This window comes from Saccopteryx bilineata, chromosome 11 (assembly GCF_036850765.1).
Source record: "Saccopteryx bilineata isolate mSacBil1 chromosome 11, mSacBil1_pri_phased_curated, whole genome shotgun sequence".
Taxonomy (NCBI): domain Eukaryota; kingdom Metazoa; phylum Chordata; class Mammalia; order Chiroptera; family Emballonuridae; genus Saccopteryx; species Saccopteryx bilineata.
Window position 1 is genome coordinate 77845180 of NC_089500.1, and position 25136 is coordinate 77870315.

At 41.4% G+C, this 25136-nt stretch overlaps 1 protein-coding gene across 2 annotated transcripts in view; it reads left to right on the forward strand.

Moving 5' to 3' along the window:
• DPYD (dihydropyrimidine dehydrogenase) overlaps positions 1 to 25136 on the forward strand; it is a 660046-nt gene that overhangs the window by 68817 nt on the left and 566093 nt on the right. For both annotated transcript variants that reach the window (XM_066246448.1, XM_066246450.1), the window contains exon 3: positions 16481 to 16563. In XM_066246448.1, coding sequence (XP_066102545.1) covers positions 16481 to 16563 — 83 coding nt within the window. The remainder of the gene's footprint in view (positions 1 to 16480; positions 16564 to 25136) is intronic.

The following is a 25136-nucleotide window of genomic DNA, read 5'->3' on the forward strand; positions in this document are numbered from 1 at the left end:
ACAATTTATTAGCAAGGGTATAATTGTAAACCTTCTAAATACTCATTGTGAATATCATTTAGACAGTAACTCCTGCTTCAGCAGCTGGTATATAAGACATGAGTTTATGGAGTCTTGAAACAACAGAGAGTGGAATCTAATTAAAGAGGATTACATGCCAAAGAAAAATTATTAAAAACAGACTAATAGACAATTGTCATGAATTTAGAAGTCTCTGCCAACTTCTCTTTCCGATGCACATTTATGTAAGTAACTGTCAAGTAAAAGCCTTTATTTCTTCAAACCCAAAAGGATATTGGAAGTCTTTATCTTTTGTGACAAAAATGATTGCTTTCCTGAATTTTAACTTAACACGAGAACTTAAATGGTTCTATTCATCTTTGCTCAAAAATTTAAAAGACACATGTGCTTTTAAAGATTAATGATTAAAAATACTTTTTTCCTTTTTTTTAATATCTGTCTGGTTTCCAAGCATTTTATAATTATATATAGGGAGATCTTAGGCCTATTTTTTCTTTGTAAATACAAGTCAGTTTATCCATTTCGGCACTATTTTTGGAAGCTTATGTTGAACTGGTTTACATATATAGTGCTCACAAAAATTAGAGGTTATTTTATTGCTTCATATTCACTTTGAGATATCCCTTAATTTTGTGAGCAATATATATATATATATTTAGTAAGAGGAAGGGAGACAGACTCCCACATGTACCCTGACCAGGATTCATCCAGCAGGCTCCCTGCTGGCGATGCTCTGCCCATCTAGGGCTGTTGTTCAGCATTCGAGCTAGTTTTAGTGCCTGAGGTGGAGGTTCCACAGGCCATATTCAGCGCCTAGGGCCAACTCGCTGTAATCAATTGAACCATTGCTATGGCAGGGAAAGAGAGTGAGACAGAGATAAGGGGGAGGGGGAAGGGTGGAGAAGCAGATGGTTGTATCTCCTGTGTGTTCTGACTGGGAATTGAACCCAAAACATCCACATGCTCTACCACTGAGCCAACCAGCCAGGGCCTGCATATTTTTGTCTACGATGTACATGTAGAATTTGTGATGTACTAAAGATTGTCCAGTTTCAGTACCCCCAATCTACTGAGCTCCTCTTCTCTGTTTAAATTGATTCTCTTTGCTATGTATGATCTCAAGGGAGGGTTTTATTCTAAACAAGATAATTGAGATAGCATAAAATATAGCCAGCTTTTGCTTTGTGTATTTTTTTTAATAGAATTTTAAAATAAGTGGTCTATCCCAGCACAGGAGAAAAGACCATGTCTACATCTGTGAGTTTACCTGGTGTCTGAGTTTCCGCCTTCCACAGTCTGTGTGGTACAGCAGCATTCACAAGCCATACGGTGTGAGCAGACTTGTGACGATTTTGACTACACTGAACGTATGAAGAATTCATTGCTAACTATCGAGAAGAGCGTGTTTTCTGTGTCACGAATGAAGGCATGAAAAGAGGCAATGAACTCAGTAAACAGAACATCTGTTTAGCCTCCTTGCCTGGCTGGGTGACAGTCAAAAAACGGTCCTCTATATGAAAATCGTTGAGCGTCTGAAGATACCTTTGAGATGCTGAGAAACACCACAGGGGCCATGGTAATGGCAGGATTGTGTGACATTGTCCCTTTCTCCCTGACACCAGAGTCTCTTTCCTGTGAGATGGCATCTATTCTCGGAGGGTCACCTGGTGCCTTGGAGGGAAACTGCCCAAGGACGAGGGGTGGTTTGACACCGAAGGCCCCCAGATTACCTCGCGTGGGCCAAGCAGGTGACCTTGCTTGATTACGAGACCATCGAACCAAATTTGGCCCATGGCGTGGCCATCAAGATGAGGCTGCAGTGGAACGTCCCTGGAGGGACAATAGCCAGCTGCCTGCACTGACTTCCTTTTTCCCTTTTAATTGAGGCCGAGCTCGCCGCTGACTCAGGTCTGACTCCGGTGTGTGTCAGTCCCTAGAGCATCCATTCAACAAACCATTCAGTGAGCCGCTCAGTGGAAATACGGTAGAAAATTTCAAACAAATGAACAGCCTCTCGTCTGCGTCAGTCCAACTGGTATTTTTTAAAATACTGTAACCTCTAATGTGATGTCAAGGATAAGGTTCAGAAGAATGACAGCAAAGCAAGGCCTGGGACAGAGAGTGCAGGTGGGTGTGTTTTTAGAGACAGTGGTCAGGGAGGGTGTTTCTAGGGAAGTGACATTTAAGCAGAGACCTGAATGAGAAAGCAAGCCACGTGGATGTTTGGGGGGAAGAACAGCTCAGGCAGCAGGCACAGCAGGTGCAAAGGGCCTGCGGACCGAGCAGAGGTTTTCCGTGGAAGGACAGTGGGCGGCCAGGAGGGGCCTGGAGTGTGGCCACTTGCACGCAGACCGCCTGGTAGGAAATGAGATTGGTCAGCTCACGCAGAGCTCGAAGGGGAGCGAACTTCCCTGGTTGAAATAGTGGATTTTCATTATTTAAATTGCTCTTTGAAAGACTTCTCCTTGTCATGATGAGGTGAATCGGTAAATAACGACTCCTGAAAATCAAATACGAGGGTGTGTGCAGTGATCTGAGGTTGGCATTCCCCTCTGTTCATCATCCTGCGCAGTATTTGTTGAAATCATGACACTGTGTTTTATTTGATTGTCCTGTAAACCGTGTGAGACTCGATCGGAACATCACTGCACATTATGTCAAGAAGCATGTGGCAATTTTGACAAAGATGGTAAGATTAACAAGTACATAACCTTGAATTTTTTTTTGAGCTTTCTCAGATACAGGAACTAATTAATGACCCACCCAGAGGAGAGACTGCAGCATATATTTTATTTTTGCTTACCTTGGAAAATTACCAAAATAGTACTTAATTCTTGCAGCGAATGAGGATGGAAATCTGAAAATGTGTCCAAGGCACTCGAACTAAAAGACACGTTGATTTAGACTTTGAACCGGCGGGGTTTATGCGGTCCATTGAAAATAGATATGGCAACGTTGGAACATGCTCTCTGGTGGAGAATGTATTTTCACCTGCTTCGTCTCCTTGCATTCGGCCGCTCCACTCACACCTTGAAGAGGGTGAGGGTGTCGGTACTTTCTCCATCTTCGTCGAGATCTTCATTTGGTGAGGGGATATTTGCAGACTGGACATGTGAAGCGTTTTCCTAAGAATACATCGGCAGTTCTGTTGCCAAGCTGGATTTTATAAACAGATTCCCTGCCTCCCCAGCTCCTGTTTCCTCTCTATTATATTCCATTCCCTGTGACTCACGTAGATTCTCCCGGACCAGGCCTGGTTGTAAGCTGGCCACCATTAGTGAAATGACATTAGCTAAATATGATTATGTCTTAATGTTCCCTGAAAGGATTACACTAGTTAAGACATACCGAAGGGAAAAGCAATTATCTATTGAAATATGAATCTCTTGTTTGGAGCTGGAGATGGTATATTGGTATTAGAATGATCATCTGGGATTTTTAGAAAGTCTGAATATTGTCATTATTTCTTCCTGGACTTCTGAAGAGCTTCCGCGGGGCGAGTTTTGAGGCTTTTTGGTGGAAGCCAACGTGAAAATAGAACATGTCACTGGAAGAGTACATTCACCTAATGGACTCATTGTTTAGAGACGTTTAGACCTGGGGAATTTCTAACTTTGTGAGCTGTAGATGTGCTGGCATCATCTTTTCGAGAGTCCTCTTACTGCCTGAAGAAAACCATTGAATTAATCAGCATGCAGTCATCTTAGAATTGTATTAGTTCAACTTGGAGTGTGCTACTTTATTGAAATTCTTCAGATTTTAGAATGTGAATTTATAATTGCATCCGCGGGATAACTCCCCGCGGGTCTCTCAGAATATAGTGTGCTGCAGACTTGCGTCCAGCTGGGCTGTAATGGTCACTAATGCGTGATTAATCTATGGGAATGGCTCCACCACTGGACAGGGGCAGGCTTGCCTGGTGACAGTGACCCTGCGGTATTGGAATGGTATTATTTATTTATTTATTTATTTATTTTGTATTTTTCTGAAGCTAGAAATGGGGAGAGACAGACAGACTCCCGCATGCGCCCGACCGGGATCCACCCGGCACACCCACCGGGGCGACGCTCTGCCCACCAGGGGGCGATGCTCTGCCCCTCCGGGGCATCGCTCTGCCGCGACCAGAGCCACTCTAGCGCCTGGGGCAGAGGCCAAGGAGCCATCCCCAGTGCCCGGGCCATCTTTGCTCCAATGGAGCCTCGGCTGCAGAAGGGGAAGAGAGAGACAGAGAGGAAGGAGAGGGGGAGGGGTCGAGAAGCAGATGGGCGCTTCTCCTGTGTGCCCTGGCCGGGAATCGAACCCGGGACCTCCGCACACCAGGCCAACGCTCTACCACTGAGCCAACCGGCCGGGGCTTGGAATGGTATTTTTTGAAAAAAAGCTTTTGGCTTTTCTTAAGCCTTGGATTTTTTTTTTTTAAAAGCCTTCGTATGCCTAGTGACAGGGTAGTAGCCGGTTCCTACTAGATTCTAAATGAATGTTGAATGAACGGATGACTGGCGTTCCTTTTTAGCTTGGCTAGAAAAGCGTTGACTTTCACACCCTACTTTTTTTTTTTTTTTTTTTGTATTTTTCCAAAGTTAGAAGCAGGGAGGCAGACAGACTCCTGCATGGGCCCAACCAGGATCCACCCGGCATGCCCACCAGGGGGCGATGCTCTGCCCATCTGGGGTGTTGCTCTGTTGCAGCTGGAGCCATTCTAGTGCCTGAGGCAGAGGCCACAGAGCCATCCTCAGCGCCCGGTCCAACTTTGCTCCAGTGGAGCCTTGGCTGCTGGAGGGAAAGAGATAGAGAGAAAGGAGAGGGGGAAGGGTAGAGAAGCAGATGGGCACTTCTCCTGTTACCCTGGCCAGGAATCGAACCTGGGATGTCCACACGCCAGGCCGACGCTCTACCACTGAGCAAACTGGCCAGGGCCCACACCCTACTTTTTATTAGTGACTTGCACTCAAACATCATTATAGAGCACCAACAGAAATTCGCCTTGGTCCTCAACACCTTGGACAACTGACTGCATTTGTACCTGTGATTTCTGTGTCATGTAGGTCCATGGAAAAGTCCTCCCTCCTGATGCAGAACAGGGTGGGCTCAGACGTCGTGTCACAGATGGGTTGCAGGGCATCCACCGGCCCTCTGAAATTGTCCAGGGCATATCCTCTATACGTTAGTATATATTTTTTAAAATTATTTTTATTTTTTAATTCATTTTAGAGAAGAGAGACAGAGAAAGAGAGAAGGGGGCAACTTACATATGTGCCTTGACCAGGCAAGCGCAGGGTTTTGAACCGGCGACCTCAGCATTCCAGGTGGACGCTTGATCCACTGCGCCACCACAGGTCAGGCTGTTCCTATGTATTTTTAAAATATTTCATTTGTTAAGAGAAAAGGGTCATGCTTTTCATTAGATTCTTGTGGGGATCTTATGCTCAAGACATGAAAACTTTTTTTTTTTTCATCAATAGTGTATTTTACTTGATTATTCATAAGAATCACCTGGCAAATGTGAACAGGGCACATTGTACTACCTTCCGCCATAAAATCCGATCCGTTAGAGCCAGGGTGGGGTTCACAGACACTCTCCCTCTCCTTCCTCTTTATTCCCTTCCTTCTTTTACCATTTTTAAAGAATTTACTGAAAACCTTGTATTTAATGTACTAAGTGATTGCCATATATTATACTATTTAATTCTAATAACAACCCAAGAAGCTAAGACTATATCTCACTTAGAATAAACTGAGTTTAAGAAACACGTCTATGGACGGACACCGCGAGCTAGTAGGCAGTGACACTGAGCCCTGAGGCTGTAGCCAGTTCTACTGCCTTAGTCATTTGTTTTCCTTAATCTGAAAACTTCTCACTCATTTCAAAGCCATGTTCAGAGCCAATAAACTCACAGAGCTCTCTGCTCCAGAATTAACTCCTCTCCTCATCGGACTGTGCTCAACCTGGGGTCTTATCTTACCAACCTTGGATCCCAGGCGCTGAGTAGGGTGCCTCACAGACAGTAGAATTTCAAGATTTTCTTCTGAATTAAGATTTAATCGATTGGCATGAGGTCTCGTTATTAAATATTTCTGAGACTTTGGTTCTAGCGGCTCTGCTCCCTTATTTCTCAGTGACCTGCGTGACATCCAATGGAGTTTTCTGATTTATTATCCTTGGTGTGCTAATTTAAAAAATTTAGCTAGTGTATAAAGCTCAAACGCAATCTATTTATTTAGTTCTAGTTACTGTGACAGTTTCATAAAGGGAATGCCGCCCTATGGAAATGAAGTCATGTGGTAATCAGGCATTCTCTTACCAGTGTAATTAGCTAACGCTTGGGGTTTCTTCCAGGCTCTGTCCAGCATGGGCGTCCCCAGTCACTTCGTTGAGTTTTGTTATTCTCTGCTGTAGGGTAAGCAAAGAGAACTCAGTGATCTTGTTTCAATTTCTCAGCCTCCAGAGGTCTGCTCACGTGTTATTTTGTTTCCATGTTCCTGTTGATATTCTACTCATTCGTTTACTTTCATAGAGCCCTTAACGCAGAGGAGACATAAAACACGATGAAATCTATCACAGTTGAAACTAGACCTCCTCTCAACCCAGGGGCATTCATTTGGCAGGAGGCCACCCAAACCAGTTCTTTTTGATGCTTACTTTCTTGTTTCTACTTTAATTGCTGCCAAAAATCTGAGCACTTGGGAATTTAATTGCTCATTATATTTGTCGCGGTGGTGTCACAGACCCCAAGAAAGACTTTGCGTGCAACCCATTTATGGGTATTAATTTGGCTTAAACATGTGTACGTTGGATTCCTTATTTTTCTACATGGTGAAAGAGACCACATCTGGGGAGAAATTAGAATTCTGCAAGGATTTATGCCCCACTTTACCAGTAAACTTATCTATTCAGTCCAGTGTCTACATCTAAACAACAAACACCGGAGCGAGGACCTCGGGAGAGCATTATTAGAGTCACTCTATTCACATTGCTCTTTTGAAGCAGTGTCTAGGGGATTGGAGTCTTCCCCCCAGGCCAGACTACTTGCCTTCAAATCCTGGCTTTGTCCCTTACTAGCTACATGACCGTGGGCAAGTTATCTTAATCTCCTTGTGCCTGTTTCTTCATTTGTAAAGTAAGGATGTCTGCGGTTCTGGTGCCGAATAAATGGGCAAAGCTCCTAGAAACATGTCTAACAGAGTAAGCCCTCAGTGTTGGCTGGTTTTCTGTCATTCCTCCTTATATGGCAAACAACCGTAACACTTACCGCTTGTCGCTCTATGGATTTCCAGTTTCCTTCTGGGTAAGTTGAGATAACCTTTGCTTGGTGCAGCAGATGGAGTATCTGGCCAGCACGACCTTTGATACCTTTCTCCTGCTGTCTGCCCTGTGTCCTAGCTTGCTTGCTCGGTGATGTCCAGGTTCGTAGGTCTGTTTCTGGTTCTAGTGTTGTCTTACTCTTCACTGATGTTTCTTGTTCTCATGCTTGCTGATGGGAATAGTGCATTCATTCTCTCTCTCTCTGCCCTTTCTTCCCTCCACTTACTTTCTGCCTCTCTCTTCTTTCCTGCAAAACACACGCAACGACTTGCTTCTGCTGGAATGGTCGCTTTCTCTCGCAGTGATCCTCAGCAAAGGAAATGAGGAGATGCTTGAAAAGTAGAAAGTGCACATCATTACCATGGACAAGGTAATTTTTTTAGAGTTGTTTGATAGTTTATTTTTTTAATATATATCGTAAAATAACCCCCCCGTGTCTTATGCCTGAAATTGTCTTCTGGGATAGTCCTACACTAACATAGAATCCCCTTGAATGAACAACATATTAAGATATTTGTTACTTAAAAATGAATTTGTCCTGTCTCTGATTTATACGCACGTGAACTGGGTTGAGAATAGACTTTGATAGGAGGATACCAGTCCACTTTATAGATAATTGTTGCAAATAATAGGAGCTTGTTATCAATAATCGATGTGACAGTGAGTCTGTTTGTTTCTTATCCAGTGGACCTGATACTTAATTTTATTTATGGATAAGCAGATAAAGATGTTAGTTGCTTGTGTTGTTTATCTCATTATGGAAAAAGACTAACATTTTTCTGAACTAGATTTCAATTCCTGAAGCTCTGTCTTGATACTATCATGTATTGTTCTAGAAAAATATTTTTAAAACATATTGGATTGGATTTCTATTCCAGGACACAAAAGTAATTTTGGTCAAGGTAACAATTAGACCTTTCCAGTGCCTATAGGACTTACTTACTTCATTGCAGGTAACAGACCTTTTCAGGGCCTACAGGGCTTACTTACTTTATTGTTTGGTTGGGTAAAATAAGCTTTGTGCAGGTTCGCGGAGTGGGAAATGTGGATTACTCTCTTTCTGTAGTAGGACAACTCACTACTCATGTTAGGTTCCCACCGCACTGCATGGCAAGATGTGCAATTTTAACCACTTCCAGATTAAATAACCACTAAAGTGCAGGCTTCTGATCCCTGCAATGAAGAAAGGCCCTCAGATGCTCTGCAATCCTCTCAGCCAAGTCGAAGGACTTTGGCCTCAATCCCTGGAGCCCCACCGAGCTCAGCGGGGCTGCATCTGGCTTCTGTGTCCATCTTCTCTCTCCCTTCTGCCTCCAAGAGAGTGTTTTTATCTCCTATCTATGTGGCTGGGAAAACTAGATAAGTCAAGGAGTCTTCCAGCCCTACTGTTTTATGCTAGAGATAGGCTTTTTAGCTCAAAATGCAATAATCGTATTTGTTTTATTGACCTCGAGATGAAATATGCCTGTTAAAAAGGGCCCCTTGTGGTTAACTGGACCCAAATCCATAACCAGAGTCTGGCAGCCATAGTTTGCAGAGGCCTTACACACACACACACACACACACACACACACACACACTGCATTTCAAGGAAAAGCCACACTGAGCTGCCAGCCCCCTGCACTGTGTTCCTGCTGGCTGAGCTGAAACTTATAAAAGACTTCCTGGGATCCTGTTTTGACCAATGAGCTGAGACCTGCTCCATCCAATCACAACTGTGCTGCTCTATCCTTGTTTGCATATTTACTAATCAAAGAAGAGCAGCTCCCTAAGAACCAATTAGAATGCGTAGTTTCAACCAATCAGACCAGTGCTATTTGGACCAATCAGACTGTGCAAATTTGGATTCCTCATTTGCATGGAAATAGATCCATCAGGGACCAGGGAAGGAACTTTTTATAAAACATGCCACCTTTCTCAGATGAATACACTTTCAGTTTCTTGTGTCTTGGGTTTGTAAACTATCTGAATAAAGTTTCTCATTTTCCAACACCCCCTACTGAGGACTCCTGTTGGCACTGGATGAGTGGCAGTGAACTTTTGTTGACAGTTTCTTCTTTAATGTCTTTTATGAACTTGTTCCTCTGCAGCTGTAGAAGCCAAGAAAAAAATTTAAATTACAGCGCAGGTGGTGAGATGAGGAAGGTGATGAGGGATTTCAGGGCCAAAAGAAAAACAGATAAACAAAACATTATATGTATTTTTTCTTTATGCCCTCAATCTATCATGTAGAAAAGGAGGCACATGCATTTTTTTTTGTGTGTGTGTGGTAACATCTGGACTCTTTTGAGATTCTGAAATCATTAAAAAATATTAATCTGAAAATGTAAAATTCCCTCAAAAACCATTTTTACAAAACCATTTTTACAAAGTTTGATTTTACTGAAAAAATGACTTGTTTCTAAAAATTGATCAGATTAACATTTAGTTTTTGGAATGATGTATAAGTTATATAAAATAATAAAATATAATTTTTTATTTTTGTTTATTATATTTTCTTATACAGTGTTTCCCAAGGGACTTCAGATATGAATACTGGGATGACAAGGGTTTTTTTGTGGACTCCATCTGTGTTCGCTTTTATTCCGAGCTACTCTATCCCAGTGTTGTAGCAGAATGCTTGAAATATGTTATCTGTGACTTTCTTTTGCCATGGGCATTATTGCTCTGGTCTAGGGAGTCACTTTAAATGGCTAAATGGAGATCTTAAAATTCTCTCTTAATTACAGTCGTGTAATTATCAGGCCATTCCACTGGTTTTAACGATTATATCTCACATTTCCAATAGCATTGTGGGTCTTAAAGGCAGTACCCTAACTCAAAACAATTGCTTTTAAATAAAGAGATTCAGGTATAGTGTTCTTTGGTTTTGTTCATCTCTGATAAACTCAAAGTTCCTAAGATTTTCTTAAAAGCCGACCACTCAAAACAGGAATATGTTGTCAAGGGATGGATTTATTTCTATCAAGTGACTCCATCTAGCTAAGATTATCTATCTATCTATCTATCTATCTATCTATCTATCTATCTATATATATATTTATATAAGATGTATATGTGAACATATCCAAAATTAGATTAAAAATATATCCGTAACAGTTAAATAGAAATATCTATTCTTGAATCTGATTTATAAACCATCTCTGAGGAAGTACCGCTTTAAAAATAAGTATTATTTTCCATGTAGTGAACCATGCAGTTTGCAAAAATATGATTATGATATCTTCTACTTTAAGATTTAAATCTAAGACGGTTAGCAATGATTCCTGAATTGATGGGGCTGGACTTATGGCAAACCTCGTTGCAGAGAAAATAAGTATAATATGACCACAGAGAAAATATACGTGGTTTTCCATTAATGGTTCAATTTGGGGAACAAAAAGAATGAGGTTTAAAATCAGAAACTCTGAATTTGAGTCCTACCATCGATAGTACCACATACTTTGAATGTTTTAGGTGAAAACAATTTGAATTAAATGGGAAATTAATTGGAATGAACAATCCCAGGCAATGAATGTCTTTTCTTATGACTTAAGGTTTCAATTCGTTTTCAGCCCTCTATTTCTGTTCTTCATTTCTAGCAGCGCTCCCCAGCGAGCAAACCAACCAACCAACCAAACCAACAATAAATGGGATAAATGGATACTAACTAGCACGTGCACCTTTGGAAACTGCACTGGGAAGTCTAGAATCATGAAAAGACACTCGTCACATATTATTAAGATTAAATATAGGAAGGTTGGAAATGTAGGAAGGTTAGAAACATTCCAAATATGATATGCCTACTGGTTGGCTGTGTTTGGGAATTTTCGGGTATTATGCAGCCCAAGAGACACAGTATTTGAGTAGTGCATCACAGTAAGCTATGTATTAATAGTAGGTAGAATGTAGTGTCAATGTAAATAATTTTGTTAAATGGCTTTATTTTCTTTGTGTACGTCATTATACCTGTGTGCAAAAGTAAAGAAAACAAACAGGTAAGTGCAAACCTGTTTTGGAGAATTTGAAATATGAAGACTTTCATGAAACTATCAGCAAATAATAAGAATAGGCTAAAAATCTCAATCAGTGAACTACATCTGTAATAGAAAAAATTAAGAAATAATTAAAAAGTCAAATCCTGATTGATACTAATGTTTCTTCTTACTAGCACTTGTTTGTGTTATATTTTACAAAAAGCAGCATATTTAACATAAAAAAAATATGTGTGCAGGGTGGAGCAAAAGTAGGTTTACAGTTGTCCATGTGGAACATAATGCAATAATTAATAAAAAGTAATGCAAGAGTAAGCTCTGTTTCTGTGTACCCGTTTGTGCCGCACCCTCTATTTCCAAAACTTACAAATCCTAATCACTTATGAATTACCTCGAAGGCAAAAGTGAAATAAAAACTCATACCTGAAGCTTCGTAAAATATTGAAAGTGTAAGTGAGAGAGAAACACCCTTGTTTATTCAACATTCCGAGGTCGCCCGAGTTCAACCTTCTCTGCCTGCCATCTTTGGCTCTGCTTGCTTTCCATAATCGTAATCATATTATTCATAATATTCAATTTTATAGTGTCTTTTAAAAAATTACCTTCTGTCATACAGACATGGGCATGTTAAAAATCTACCATAGCCATGCATCCTCAACTTTAAAGAGACTTAGTTAACCATTTGTAAGGTGACCAACTTTTTTTTACAATGAAAAGGAGGACAAAAATAAATTGAAGAAAAACAATATCGTAAATAAAAAAACCCACTTTATTCATTGCAACAGTAATACACTCTAATATGATAAATGCATAATAAAAATGTGTAATATTTTATATTGTCATGTTTACATGCCTATTAATTTTTAATAATAATTGTAAGAAAAAAGTACTCATTAAGATACAAATACGTCACATTACACGCAATGGATCGACTGTGCATTGATTGAATACAGACATTTACAGATGAGTCTTCCAATATCAAAAAGGAGGACATGTAGGAGGACACTTTTATAAGGAGGATGGAACTTACAAAAGAAGGACTGTCCTCCCTAAAGGAGGACGATTGGTCACCTTACCATTTGTTTATTGTCGAAAGGTTAAGCTTCGCATCCATTATTTTATTTTATTGTCATAAAAATGCGACAGTGAACATCTACCAGCATAAACTTCTTTTTTAAAGATTATTATTTCCCATGGCAATATGCAAAAGGGCTCTGTACTTTGTAAAGTGAAAATTTTATAGATGTTCCTCCCTCCCCTATTTTTTTTTCTTACTGCAAAAGAGAAGCCCAGACTCAGCTTGAATTTTATTTTAGAAATACGGAAAAAATTGTTCTTCAGAGGCCATCTAATCCAAATCATTTGGTTGCTTATCTTTGCATTTATAATTGTCTTAAATGTCGTCTTTTAAGACCAGTCACGATAGAGAGAAGAAGTTCATAATTTAATTAATGAAGCATCCAAGCTTAATCAGGATACATTAGACTTCATTACCAGAACTGGGTCTTGGGTACAGAATTTTAATACATAATAAAATGTTATTTCATTAGGATTAGCCGGTAGCTAACATTTATTAAGTCTTTGATACTTGGAACTTCTTATATGCATTCTTTAATTTTAACTGTAGTGATACATGATGGCACGATGATTTCTTAACCAGAATTCAAATTTTTCCTAAAAACTCTGCAGTAAAATGATAGGGCAGAGTGAAAAGATCCTTAAGCATTTCAGTCCATGAATTTTTACCGAATGAATTCAAGTGTCTTAGAAGACCCTCTCGTGCCTCCTGTAGCCATTACCAAATTTCGACATACGGTTTTTTCCTGTTTTTTTAAATGACAGCGTTGTTGAGGTCTAATTCGCAGGCCATCAAGTTTACTCTTTTGAAAGTGTCTAATTAATTTATTTTCAGGAAATTCACAGGGCTGTGCATCGATCACAACTAATTCAAGGACACTTGATTCTCTCCAAAAAAGTAGCCCTATTATTCCCCTGTCTCTCCAACCCCTGGCTAACACTGGTCTCCCTTCTGTTTCCATGGATTTGTCCGTACTGTATGTTTCATAGAAATAGAATCATACAGTGTGGCCTTTTGTATCTGGCTTTTTTACGTGGCATGATATTTTCAAGCCTCACCCGTGTTGTAGCATGTGTCAGAACATTCTTTTTTTTATGACCAAATAGTATTCCATCGTATCTGTATATCACATCTGTTTATCCATTGATCATTTGATGGACTTCTGGGGTTTTCACACTGTCTGCCTTTTATGAATAATGCTGTTATGAACATTTGTGTATGGATATATATATATATTTTTGTATTTTTCTGAAGCTGGAAACGGGGAGAGACAGTCAGACAGACTCCCGCATGCGCCCGACCAGGATCCACCCGGCATGCCCGCCAGGGGTGAAGCTCTGCCCACCAGGGGGTGATGCTCTGCCCCTCTGGGGCATCGTTCTGCCGCAACCAGAGCCACTCTAGCGCCTGGGGCATAGGCCAAGGAGCCATCCCCAGCGCCTGGGCCATCTTTGCTCCAATGGAGCCTTGGCTGTGGGAGGGGAAGAGAGAGACAGAGAGGAAGGAGGGGGTGGAGGTGGAGAAGCAAATGGGTGCTTCTCCTATGTGCCCTGGCCGGGAATTGAACCCGGGTCCCCCGCACGCCAGGCCAACACTCTACCGCTGAGCCAACCGGCCAGGGCTGTGTATGGATATTGATGCAATTCTGTGCTGTGCCCTTTTATACCAGTATCAGACTTTCTTGATTACTGTCATTTTTGTGGTAACTTTTGAAATCAGGAAATACGAGTTCTTCACGTTTGCTCTTCTGTTTTTGAGAATATTTGGACTATTCTGGGTTCCTTGTGATTTTATACAAATTTTAAGATCACTTTGTTCAAATTTGTAAAAATGAAACGTCACCTGGGATTTTGACAGGAATTGAAATCTTTAGATCAATGTAGGAAGTAGTACCATCTTGACAGTATCAAGTAGTATCATTTTGACAATCCATGAACATGGGATGTCTTATCATTTATTTTGGTCTCTTAAAAATTTCTTTTGAGATGTTTTATTCTTTACAGTGCACAATACTTATGCTTCTTTTGTTAAATTTGTTTGGGAGTATTTTATTCTCGTTTTGTGCTTGTAAATGAAATTGCTTCCTTGTTTTCATTTTTGGATTATTCACTGTAGTAACTCTTTCTATTTTTGAACTTCATGGAAGTGAAATGATATTCTGTGTCACCTTTTGTGCTCGGGGAGTGGCTGTGAGATACATCTACGTAACTCCCCAGAGCTATAGTTTGTTTATTCTCATCACTATGTAGTTTTCCACTGTATTAATAGGCCACTATGTATACATTCCATCTTGATGCATCTTATTTCCAGTTTGGGGCTGTTTTGAACAGTGATACTGTTATAATTCTGGAACAAGACTTTAGTTGAACATGGTACACATCTGTTCGGTGCACTCCTAGGCGGGAATGTTTAGCTTCTGAAAGTGTTGCCAAATCACTTTACAAAGTGATTGTAACAATTTACAGTTCCAGCAGCAATGCTGCAGTTGCTTTTTATACTAAAAAAAAAAAAAAAAACCACTTTGTGTGATCTACAGTGTTCATTTCAGTCACTTCCAAAGTGAGTAGTGGTATCTCATTGTTTAAATTTACATCTTCCCCATGACTAATTATGTGGAGTGAGTTAGCGTGTGTTTTTTTTTAATTGATTATTTGGACATGCCCTTTTACATAGTGTTTATATAGTCTTTTGCTCTCTTCTCACTGAATTATCTGTCTCTTTCATATTTATTTGTACATGTTTTAAATTTATTATGGATATAAGTAATTTAAATAGAGTGATATTAGCACAAGTATAGGAAATGGAGCAATTGGCCATTTTGGAACCTAGAAACAGACCTCATATACACTGTGACTAACTTTATGAAAAAAGATGATTCTGAATTACAATGAGGGAAATGATGGCCTTTTCAATAAACTGCAATGATTTAATTGATTACATATAGGTGTGATTTCCTAACTCATGCAATAGACGAATATATCAGTCACAGATGGTTTGCACATCTAAATGTGAAATGTAAGATAAGAAAGCTTTGTGAAAAAATATAGGAAAATATATTCATAAGAAAGACAGAGGTCTTGTACACCAAATACAAAAGCACGAACCGTAAATTTAAGCAATAATAAATTGGGCTTCATTGAAAATAAGAAAGTCTGTTTATAAAAAAACACTGCTAAAAAGGTGAAAAGAAAAAGGTTACTAGATTCTATTTCCAATTTTCCTATCTACAGAGGACTGTTATTCAGAATTCAAATTATTTTAGATATATTGTGGTAATTTTCAATATTTTTATTACATAAGTATATAACTTTGTTGAAAAAGATCTTTGCCTCCATTTTGACCGCCTTTTAAAAATCAAGGTAAAAATAGTGGTACTTATATACCCATAGGTTTTAAATAAATTAATTCTTAGATATTGGAAATTACTAATATAAATTTTGTAATTTTCTAATCTCCAGCATACTATTTACAGTTTGAGACTACAAAGAACACATAAATATTTAAAATTTTATTATTTAGATTTTTTGTTTGTTAAATTAACTGAAAACTCATCTAATTCATATATTAATCATATTTAATTAATTATATATTTGTGCATATGTATAATTGTAAACATTAGATATACAGTTGTTATTTAAAGATCTTATATAATTTCAGTTCCAGAACGTTGGAACATTTTTTGGTTACATTAAACCTAGGCTCTAACTTTTTATCTTAGCAAAATGCTAATTTATTTAGCACTAAATATTTATTATATAGATGGTCAGTTGTGACTTCAAACTTTGACTTTCTCTTTTGAATTTAAACGGGCTCTGATAGCCTCGAGATTAATTGAGAGAACTGATTTTTATTCATCTATTCTATTTTCCCAATTCTTGTAAAATTGGTGAAAAGACTTCTGTTGAAGGCTGTATCAGACGATGTTTTATTTTGTTCCTGTTGAATTCCCACTGTCAATTTTAATGAATCCTGCCGAATTAAAGCGTTGTGCTTATCTTTCATGAGCCCCTAATCAATATCATCAATTATATTTCCTCATCATTCCGTCGCTCTAATGTTGTCTCAGGATGCTGGAGGATTAACACACTGTTTAATATGTTGCAGAATTGTGAGAAGCTGGAGAATAATTTTGACGACATCAAGCACACGACTCTTGGTGAGCGAGGAGCCCTCCGAGAAGCAATGAGGTAAGTCTGGGTCACCATAGCAACAGTCACAGATGTGGTAAAGAAAAAGTCATTCTTCATTATTGGGGGAACAAATGAGTTCATTGCCACCATTCAGCTCTGTTCTCTAAGGTATTAATTTGTCAGTGGAGAGACCTTCCCTGGAGGCTGTACTTTGGTTTTGAAGCTGCATAAATGTTAAGCCTCAGTGCACAGTAAAAAATGTAAATGTTTAATTTGTTACTTAAAATGCTTAAGGGGTGTCTTGTTTTATATTTATACTAAACTGTGTGATTGAATGGAAATATTGTTCATCTAAATTCCGCCTGTTTGTAAAAAACAAAATAAAATAAAATAAACAATACAATGGTGGTTTAACTGAGTAGGATTTCCTCCTAATTAATATTTTATTTGAAAAGAGGTATACTTAAAATTTCATATTGTGTTAGGTTTTATGGGATTATGTCTTGGCATTTTAAAACAGATTTACATTTTCACACTATTACAGAGCATATAGATTCACTTTTTTTTCAAAGGTAGTCGTCTATAATGAGCCCAATGGTTTTTTTCATTTTTACTCATTTTTAACATTGCTATTTGTGAATATTTCTTTGAATTTCTTCTTAATAACTTCCAGGAAGCAGTTTTTAAATACTCAGATCCGAGTCAAGGAAGGTTTTTATAAACAATGCGTGAGGTATAAAAGTCATTATCCAAGCGCAGCGATTTATATTACTTTAAACATTGTGAGTTGGCCCTGGTGGGGTAGCTCGGTGGGTTGGAGCGTCCCCTTACGCAGAGGTTGCTGGTTCGATCCCCGGTCAGGGCATGGACAGAAACAGATCGATATTTCTATCTTTCTCTCTCTCTCTCCCTTCCTCTTTCTCTAACATCAATCAATAATTTTTTTTTTTTTTTAAAGAAGGTGTGTGTTGATCCTCTGAGTGTGATCATTTCTACCATCGTTGACCAGACAGGGTAGATGTACCTTTATTTACCCTGTGGGAAGCTAATGTTGATTTCTGAGATCTCTCTTCTTCCACTAATGCTCATTTTCTTCATAGGATCTTAAATCAAGGCCAGACCAAATTGAAAATCAGAGCAAGGCTAAGCCTCTGAGCGGAGTCTGGGTACAGTTTGTTGTTGTTTGTACCCGGTTACCATATACTTTAGTTTAGAGGCTGATTTCATTTAGCAACCTCCCTTTTACCGTGCAAGCAGCAGGGGAAAGTAATTAAATTTAATAGAAGCTGCCCTCATTTTGAAGCCACTTCTATTTAAAACCGCAGGGGGAGGTAATTAAATTTAATGGAAACAGTAGCTGCTACACAAAGATCCGTGGTCCTTCCGTGTAGACGATTATGATGTCACGAAAAGAGGACTAATATATTACTAGTGCGGAGAAATTACCAGCTGGAGCAAAGGAGCCTGTTTTATTGTTCATGTCTTTACTAATAAAAAAAAATTTAAAAAGAGGGAAAAATAAAACTGGGTACACAGTAAAGAAGGTGTATCTACCCACAAACACAATCAGACAGCCTCAGAAAGTTCCTGTTATTGACAGTTGTCGGAAATGGAAAATGAGGTGTGAAAAAAAAAATACTGCGGAGAAAGGTCAGGGCAGAACTTAGGAAGAGCTTCTGTTTTCCAACACACCCTTTATCCTTGCTCTTTAAAACCAGCACGAGTTATAACCCGAACACCTAATTTGGGGGCACAACTGTCACAATCCCTGGACTAGGTTCAGTGTGCACACCAATGTTTACTTCAGGAACTGCGGTGATTCTGTGTGTTTTTGTATCTGTTCGGTTTGAAAACCGCCGAGATGTGCAGGAAGACAAAGAGAATAAAAGAACTGAAGGCCAAAACCACAGAGAATTGCAGAGGGGGGACCGCGGGGTGAGTGAGGGAGCCACTGCGAACAAGGAGAGCCGCCTAATTAGTACAGAAAACTTGTCGTCGAGGAAAACACACACACACACACACACACACACAGAAAACAAAACTGAATTATGGGAGCACTGCCTACTGAGAGGAGATCACAGTCTGCGGAATTTGGTAATCATGGCTGTGTTAGACCACACCAGGATATTCTGCTTTAAAACACACACACACACACACACACACACACACACACACACACACACTAGATCTGATCTACTGAGACAAACAGGTCTTCCTCGGTGGGGAGGGGGCCGTCTGCCCACATGCTGGGAGATAGAGGCTGTCTCCACCAGGTTTTAATTACACGGCTGGGCAGTGCACTTTGTGTCCATAGTTTGCCTATAGTACACACACTCACACACGTGTTGTTGGTAATGTTCACATTCGCTCAACACCATTAAATAATTTAGTAACTAAAAGCATCAAACAAGGTAGCACACCGAGGGCCTGGCCCCCCTCCCGTTGTTTTTTTTTTTTTTTTCCTGTTTTTTGCTCTTTGCTCTTATCTTTTTGCCTTTAGAAAACACAGCAGGAGCTCACTCATGTACCTGTGAGATTCTGGACCCACGTCCACACAAAGCGAGAATTTGTCCTGTGGCTAGCAGAACAAGAGGACAGCGGAGGAAGGGGCAAAGGTTGCCTGGCCTCTCACCTGTGACTAGCTGTCACCTGGCCTGACGGGAGGTGTCTGGGTCAGACTGAGCCCTGGAGAGAGGACGGGCGGTCTGACCGAGGCTTTGAACGCCGGCCAGTGTTGCAGGTGGAGAAAGCCGCCTTGGACAGAGAGGCAGGGGGGTCCCCAAACTTTTTACACAGGGGGCCAGTTCACTGTCCCTCAGACCATTGGAGGGCTGGACTATAAAAAAAAACTATGAACAAATCCCTATGCACATTGCACATATCTTATTTTAAAGTAAAAAAACAAAACGGGAACAAATACAATATTTAAAATAAAGAACAAGTAAATTTAAATCAACAAACTGACCCGTATTTCAATGGGAACTATGGGCCTGCTTTTGGCTAATGAGATGGTCAATGTCCGGTTCCATATTTGTCACTGCTCGCCGTAACAAGTGATATGACGCGCTTCCGGAGCCATGACGCGTGCGTCCCGTGTCACTGGAAGTAGTACTGTACGTGAGCGATGCCGCACTTTGCGTCTGCATCCTGTGCTCCTCTCACTGACCACCAATGAAAGAGGTGCCCCTTTCGGAAGTGTGTGTGGGGGGATGGTAAATGACCTCAGGGGGCCGCATGCGGCCCACGGGCGTAGTTTGGGGACCCCTGGACAGAGGTGCTGAGGCGTGCAGGTACAGGTGCAAGGTGGAGATCGTGAAAAGCAAAGCATTTCAAGCATTCCTGAATAGGTTTTCCCACGAAACGCACAGGGGCGGAGATCTCTCAGCCAATCCCTGTGTCCTTGTTTACCAAGGACCCCTAGGTAGAAACAGAGCAGGAGGAGCTGGGCAGGAGCAAGGGCAGTCTCTCGGGGTCTTAAAGTGCCCAGGGGTCAGTAGGGCATGGTCTGAGGAACTCTCGGGAAAACTCACTTAGCGCGGGCTGGTCCCAGGAAGCGGGTGGATGCCTGATCCCCGCACCCGGGGAGGCCAGTTACCTAGAGTCTAGTGTGCTGTGATACAGAATTTAAATTATTTCAGGGAGTCATGGGCTTTAAGGCGCGGGGATGGGATTACATGTCGAAACGATGAATAGAATGGTTAGCCCTGTGGACGTCCGGTAGGGAAGAAGACGCAGTGTGGAAGTGGATACAGCTGTCCGTTCATTCAATGCACACTTGTGTCTTTTTGTGCTGCACCCAGTAAAGGGTACAACGTGAATGGCACACAGCCCCCGCCCCCCAGGAGCGAGCAGCCTAGAGGAGGAGACAGGTGCAGAAATCAAATGCTAGAGGCGGGGACACAGAGCCCCAGTGCAGGAGTCTCTTCCCTGGTCCCAGGCGGCAGGGTGGCTGTCTACTGGCCCACGGGCGTGGCAGAGGTCCGCTGGGGAGCCCCCTCCCGTCTCCTGGCCTTATTCCCTGTGGCAGGTGGTCCTGGGCACCCATGGAGGTGCTGTCGTCCTGAGCACCCGTGACCTGGAGAAGCCGCGCGGAGCTGGACCGACTGTGAAGGCTGGCTGGCCTTCGGGGGCTGCTGCGTTTGGGGACCCTCCCCGAGCTGGGTGCACCTCCCTGGTTATCCAAGCTCTGGTGCTCCTCTGGGCTTACAGCAGAGGAGGGAGGGCTGTCCCCTGGCTCAGGTCCCTGTCACCTCACCCTGTCCCTCTGCCCCGGCCACGTCCTTGTCGGGTTTGATCACCAGGGTCTCGCCTTGTGGACCATTTCAGGCACCGCCATGCTCCCCAGATCCCAGACAAGGTGAAGACGTCCCCAGCCCATTGCTGCGGTATGACAAGCACAGAGGGTGACAGCCACTCTGGCACGAGCTGGGGCCAGGAGCACTGGGGTCAGGCCAGGGGTCAGGCCAGGGGTCGAGCCAGGGGTCCGGCCTTTCCCAGCGTGGGGAGGAGGGGTTGAGAAGCTTGATTTGGCCACAGAGTGGAGGGAGGGCTGGGTGGAGGGCAGGGTGTCACAGCAGGGCAGCGGGGAGGGAAGTTGGAGCGCTGGCGAGGGGGGAGGGAGGGCACTGTCCCCCCACTTCTGAAGCCCAAGCACCTGGGGGTTACCACCGAGCTGTGCGGGACGGGCGCACAGCCATAGGACAGGCTTGCCCTTTCGAGACTAAGTGAACTTCCTGGAATGTATTACTCAGAAGACATTGACATTGTGGACGATCTACATGTGTCCCCCAAACTGTGGAATATAAGGGTGAACAAACTGAATGGAGCCCAGTGGTCTGCTGTTGACAGAAAGATAAAGAAATGATGATTTCATATCATATATGTAATGTGCTATATTATATATATATATATAATGGTAAATCGTGGTATAATGAATTCTTTCTGAATATTAAAGTGATCTTTAACGTGATGTTTTTAGCAACATAAGAATCCTCATGTTATAATGTTCAGTGAAAAATACCACGAATAAAAAGTTGCAGGTAGAACATGATGTTCATGATGTTGAATATAAGAAATGCAGAGAGAAAAAAAAGTAGACTAAAATAGAGCAAACAGCTATTATATCCTGGGGATGGGCTTACAGACACTGTTTTTAGGCTTATAATCTTCCGTTCTCCTGAATTTTCGATACCGGGAGCATTTTATGAGTGATCAGAAAAGTTGATAAAGTAAGTGATAGAAAAAAATGGGAAGACATCATATAAAGGGAAGGATAAGTGGTCAGAATTAGATAGGAGACTCCAACTGTGATTTTCACTAAATTAATCTATTGCTAAATCTTACCTTTTTTTTTTTTTGTAATATAGGATTCAAGAGGATTTATAGTCAGAATAACTTAGGAGAGAATGCCTTGTAATTTATGAAAGAGTAATAAAACGAAGACAGGAAGGTTTAAAATGTGTGTATACGTTCTTATCTTTCTTTTTTTTTTTTTTTTTTCCATTTTTCTGAAGCTGGAAACAGGGAGAGACAGTCAGACAGACTCCCGCATGCGCCCGACCGGGATCCACCCGGCACGCCCACCAGGGGCGACGCTCTGCCCACCAGGGGGCGATGCTCTGCCCATCCTGGGTGTCGCCATGTTGCGACCAGAGCCACTCTAGCGCCTGGGGCAGAGGCCACAGAGCCATCCCCAGCGCCCGGGCCATCTTTGCTCCAATGGAGCCTTGGCTGCGGGAGGGGAAGAGAGAGACAGAGAGGAAAGCGCGGCGGAGGGGTGGAGAAGCAAATGGGTGCTTCTCCTGTGTGCCCTGGCCGGGAATCGAACCCGGGTCCTCCGCACGCTAGGCCGACGCTCTACCGCTGAGCCAACCGGCCAGGGCTGTATACGTTCTTTTTATTTCACGATGCACAGGGCTTCTTTTCAAGAAAGTCCATGTGTCACGCGTAAGGAAACGGACCAGAAAACCTCCGTGTAGTCTTAGCAGGGCCGATGCCACAGGGTTATTTCTGGTCTGGCTCAGAGAGTTCATTGTTGTTCCACAGCTGTGTGGAAGGAAGTATGGCACCAGATGTATGAAAATTATGACGTAAGGAAAAAGATTTGCAGGGCAGAGAAAGAAAGCATTGTCTCCAGCTTCAATCTCTGAGTGGATTTAGAGGTAAAAATTCTCAACTTCTTTTCATCATCTTTTCTCCGTATCTCTGCCAGCTCAACTCTATGACTGTGCCAAAGTGATCTGATGTCTGTGTTAGGGTATTTTGCACCTGTCTTAACCCTTGTAATAAATTCTGAGCAGCAAGGTGGGCGGGGGGGGGGGGGACGGGACTGCTGTCACATGGTCTCTCTTCCCTTTTCAGTTCCAGAGTCAGTGGTGGGCCAGGCACAGGAGACACATGACATTGGGAGGTATTGGAAGTGAATAACTCGAGGAGAAGGAGTTTCAAATTCTGAGAAACAAAGGTACATCTAGAACAGAGCTCATGGAGAAAAACAGGAAAAATACTCTGCAAAGCGTTTGGACAGTTAATAACACACACACACACATCTAGATGGTTGGATTTATGGCCAAGCCTCTAGGGGGCGAATATACATACATTTTTGGAGTGCAGACATTACCAACTAGCTAGGGGTTAGTATATTATCTGCAGAGCCAGGTCCTTAATTCAGGAAGCGCTGTTCATCTGGATTATTGTTGCAGAGTGGAACTGCCAGGATGTAATGTTGACTCGTCTGTTTTGCTTTGGCTTCGTCACGTGTTAGGAATTCTGTCACTAGATGGTGATGTTGAGTTGCACAGTTTCTTTTCCCGGCTTTTTTTTCCTGGTGACTGTAATAGTTGCTCTCGGTGCGCGCCATTCAGACGGAGTCGAGAATTAAAGTATTTTTCACTAAATTAATCTATTGCTTAATCTTACCTTTTTTTTGTAATATAGGATTCAAGAGGATTTATAGTTAGAATAACTTAGGAGAGAATGTCTTGTAATTTATGAAAGAGTAATAAAATGAAGACAGGAAGGTTTAAAATGTGTGTATACGTTCTTTTTATTTCATGATGCACAGGGCTTCTATAAACTCTATAAACCTGGAAGTTGGTGTAAGAGACGGAGCACGTTCTAAATATCACGGCAGAAATTTATATTCGCCGGAATGTGCATGTTTCTTTACTTTCGATTTGTAGATTGGCGTGATGGAAGAAATACGGTTGTCTAATATTTCGTTGAAAGACTGAGGTCTGAAGGGTGACTCAAAGATACCTTTTCTTTTTTTTTTTTTTTTTTTTTTTGAGGGAAGGGGGTTTTCCTACTTTCTTCATCACAGAAAGACCTAACTGTCCGTGACAAACATATATTGCACATCCGTTCCCATCTTGCGACTTAGACCAAGTCTTTGTAGAAAGTGAAAGCAGCATTAGATATGCAGAGAATACCCTCGTCCCTTCGGGCTCCGGATGAGCTGAACATCTCTGAAAACATGCAAAAATACAAAAATAATTTCCCACGTTGTAGGGCACTTAGCTCGGACTTTCAGGACTTTGAGTCTTGGATAGCTGGTGGAATGAGATTGATTTTCACTCGGTGCCCAGTTCACTGGTGGAATGAGATTGATTTTCACTCGGTGCCTAGTCCACTATGGAGCTAATTCTACCAAGGACAGTCTCTACTGACCCAACCCCCCAGGCTGCTCCAACTTTCAGTTGTAGTTGTGAAATAATATAACAAGTGATATGGCATTTAAAGGATGTATTTTTCAATCTTTCCCGTCTAGATGTTCTGGTCTAAAAATGACACCTTTAGTTTCTCTCCTCTGCTCATGTTGTGTGGTACTTAACACTGTTTATCATCTGATGGAAGGGCTGTGCGACTTTTGGTACCTAGGTATTATTTTCGCTCTTTATTGTTTTAGTTTTATCCATCTTGCCTCCCTTGCTAAGCAGAGAGTCATTAAGCTGAAGTGCATTTATATTTCTTAAACTGGCGCTTCTACAAGAGCTGGAAAGACCCGCTCCATGAGTAATTTGGTCCTCCTGGTTAAGATTTGAAGATAGAACATTGTTATTATCCTACTGAACCTTACTGTTGTGGATAAGTGTGTGTGTGTGGCGCACACACACATCTGTAATATCTGCATAAACTGTGTGTCTATGTGTCCACGGGTGTTACTTATCTCTGTTTCAGTCTCCCTGGTCCAGTCAAGGAGGTCTTGCAGGTGATGGCATTTGAAATTTGGAGATCCGTTTGCTTTTCAGAATCTCCATTAGGGTTATAAAGATTTATGTACAGGGAGGTTCATTGAAATTGCTTCATAATAGTGAAAAATAGCTTTGAGGGGAGGGAGAAGGTAACCGAAGTATTTATGACTACTGAATTAAAGAAATAGTCCAGAAAACGATGATAGGGCTATGAGAAAATTTGAAGTGACATTGAAGAAAAATATAAAACCAATACACCAAGAACAGTGCCAACAAAATATTTCTCGTGAAGTCAGCAGGTTGTTTAACAGTAGGGCAGGTAAATACAGTTTTGAAAACAATTCTGAATATGTTATATAATGATATCCATGAGCGTGGAGGATTTAACATTGGGCAGGGTATTTTTGTTTTCAGCCATACACATAAATCACTTTTATA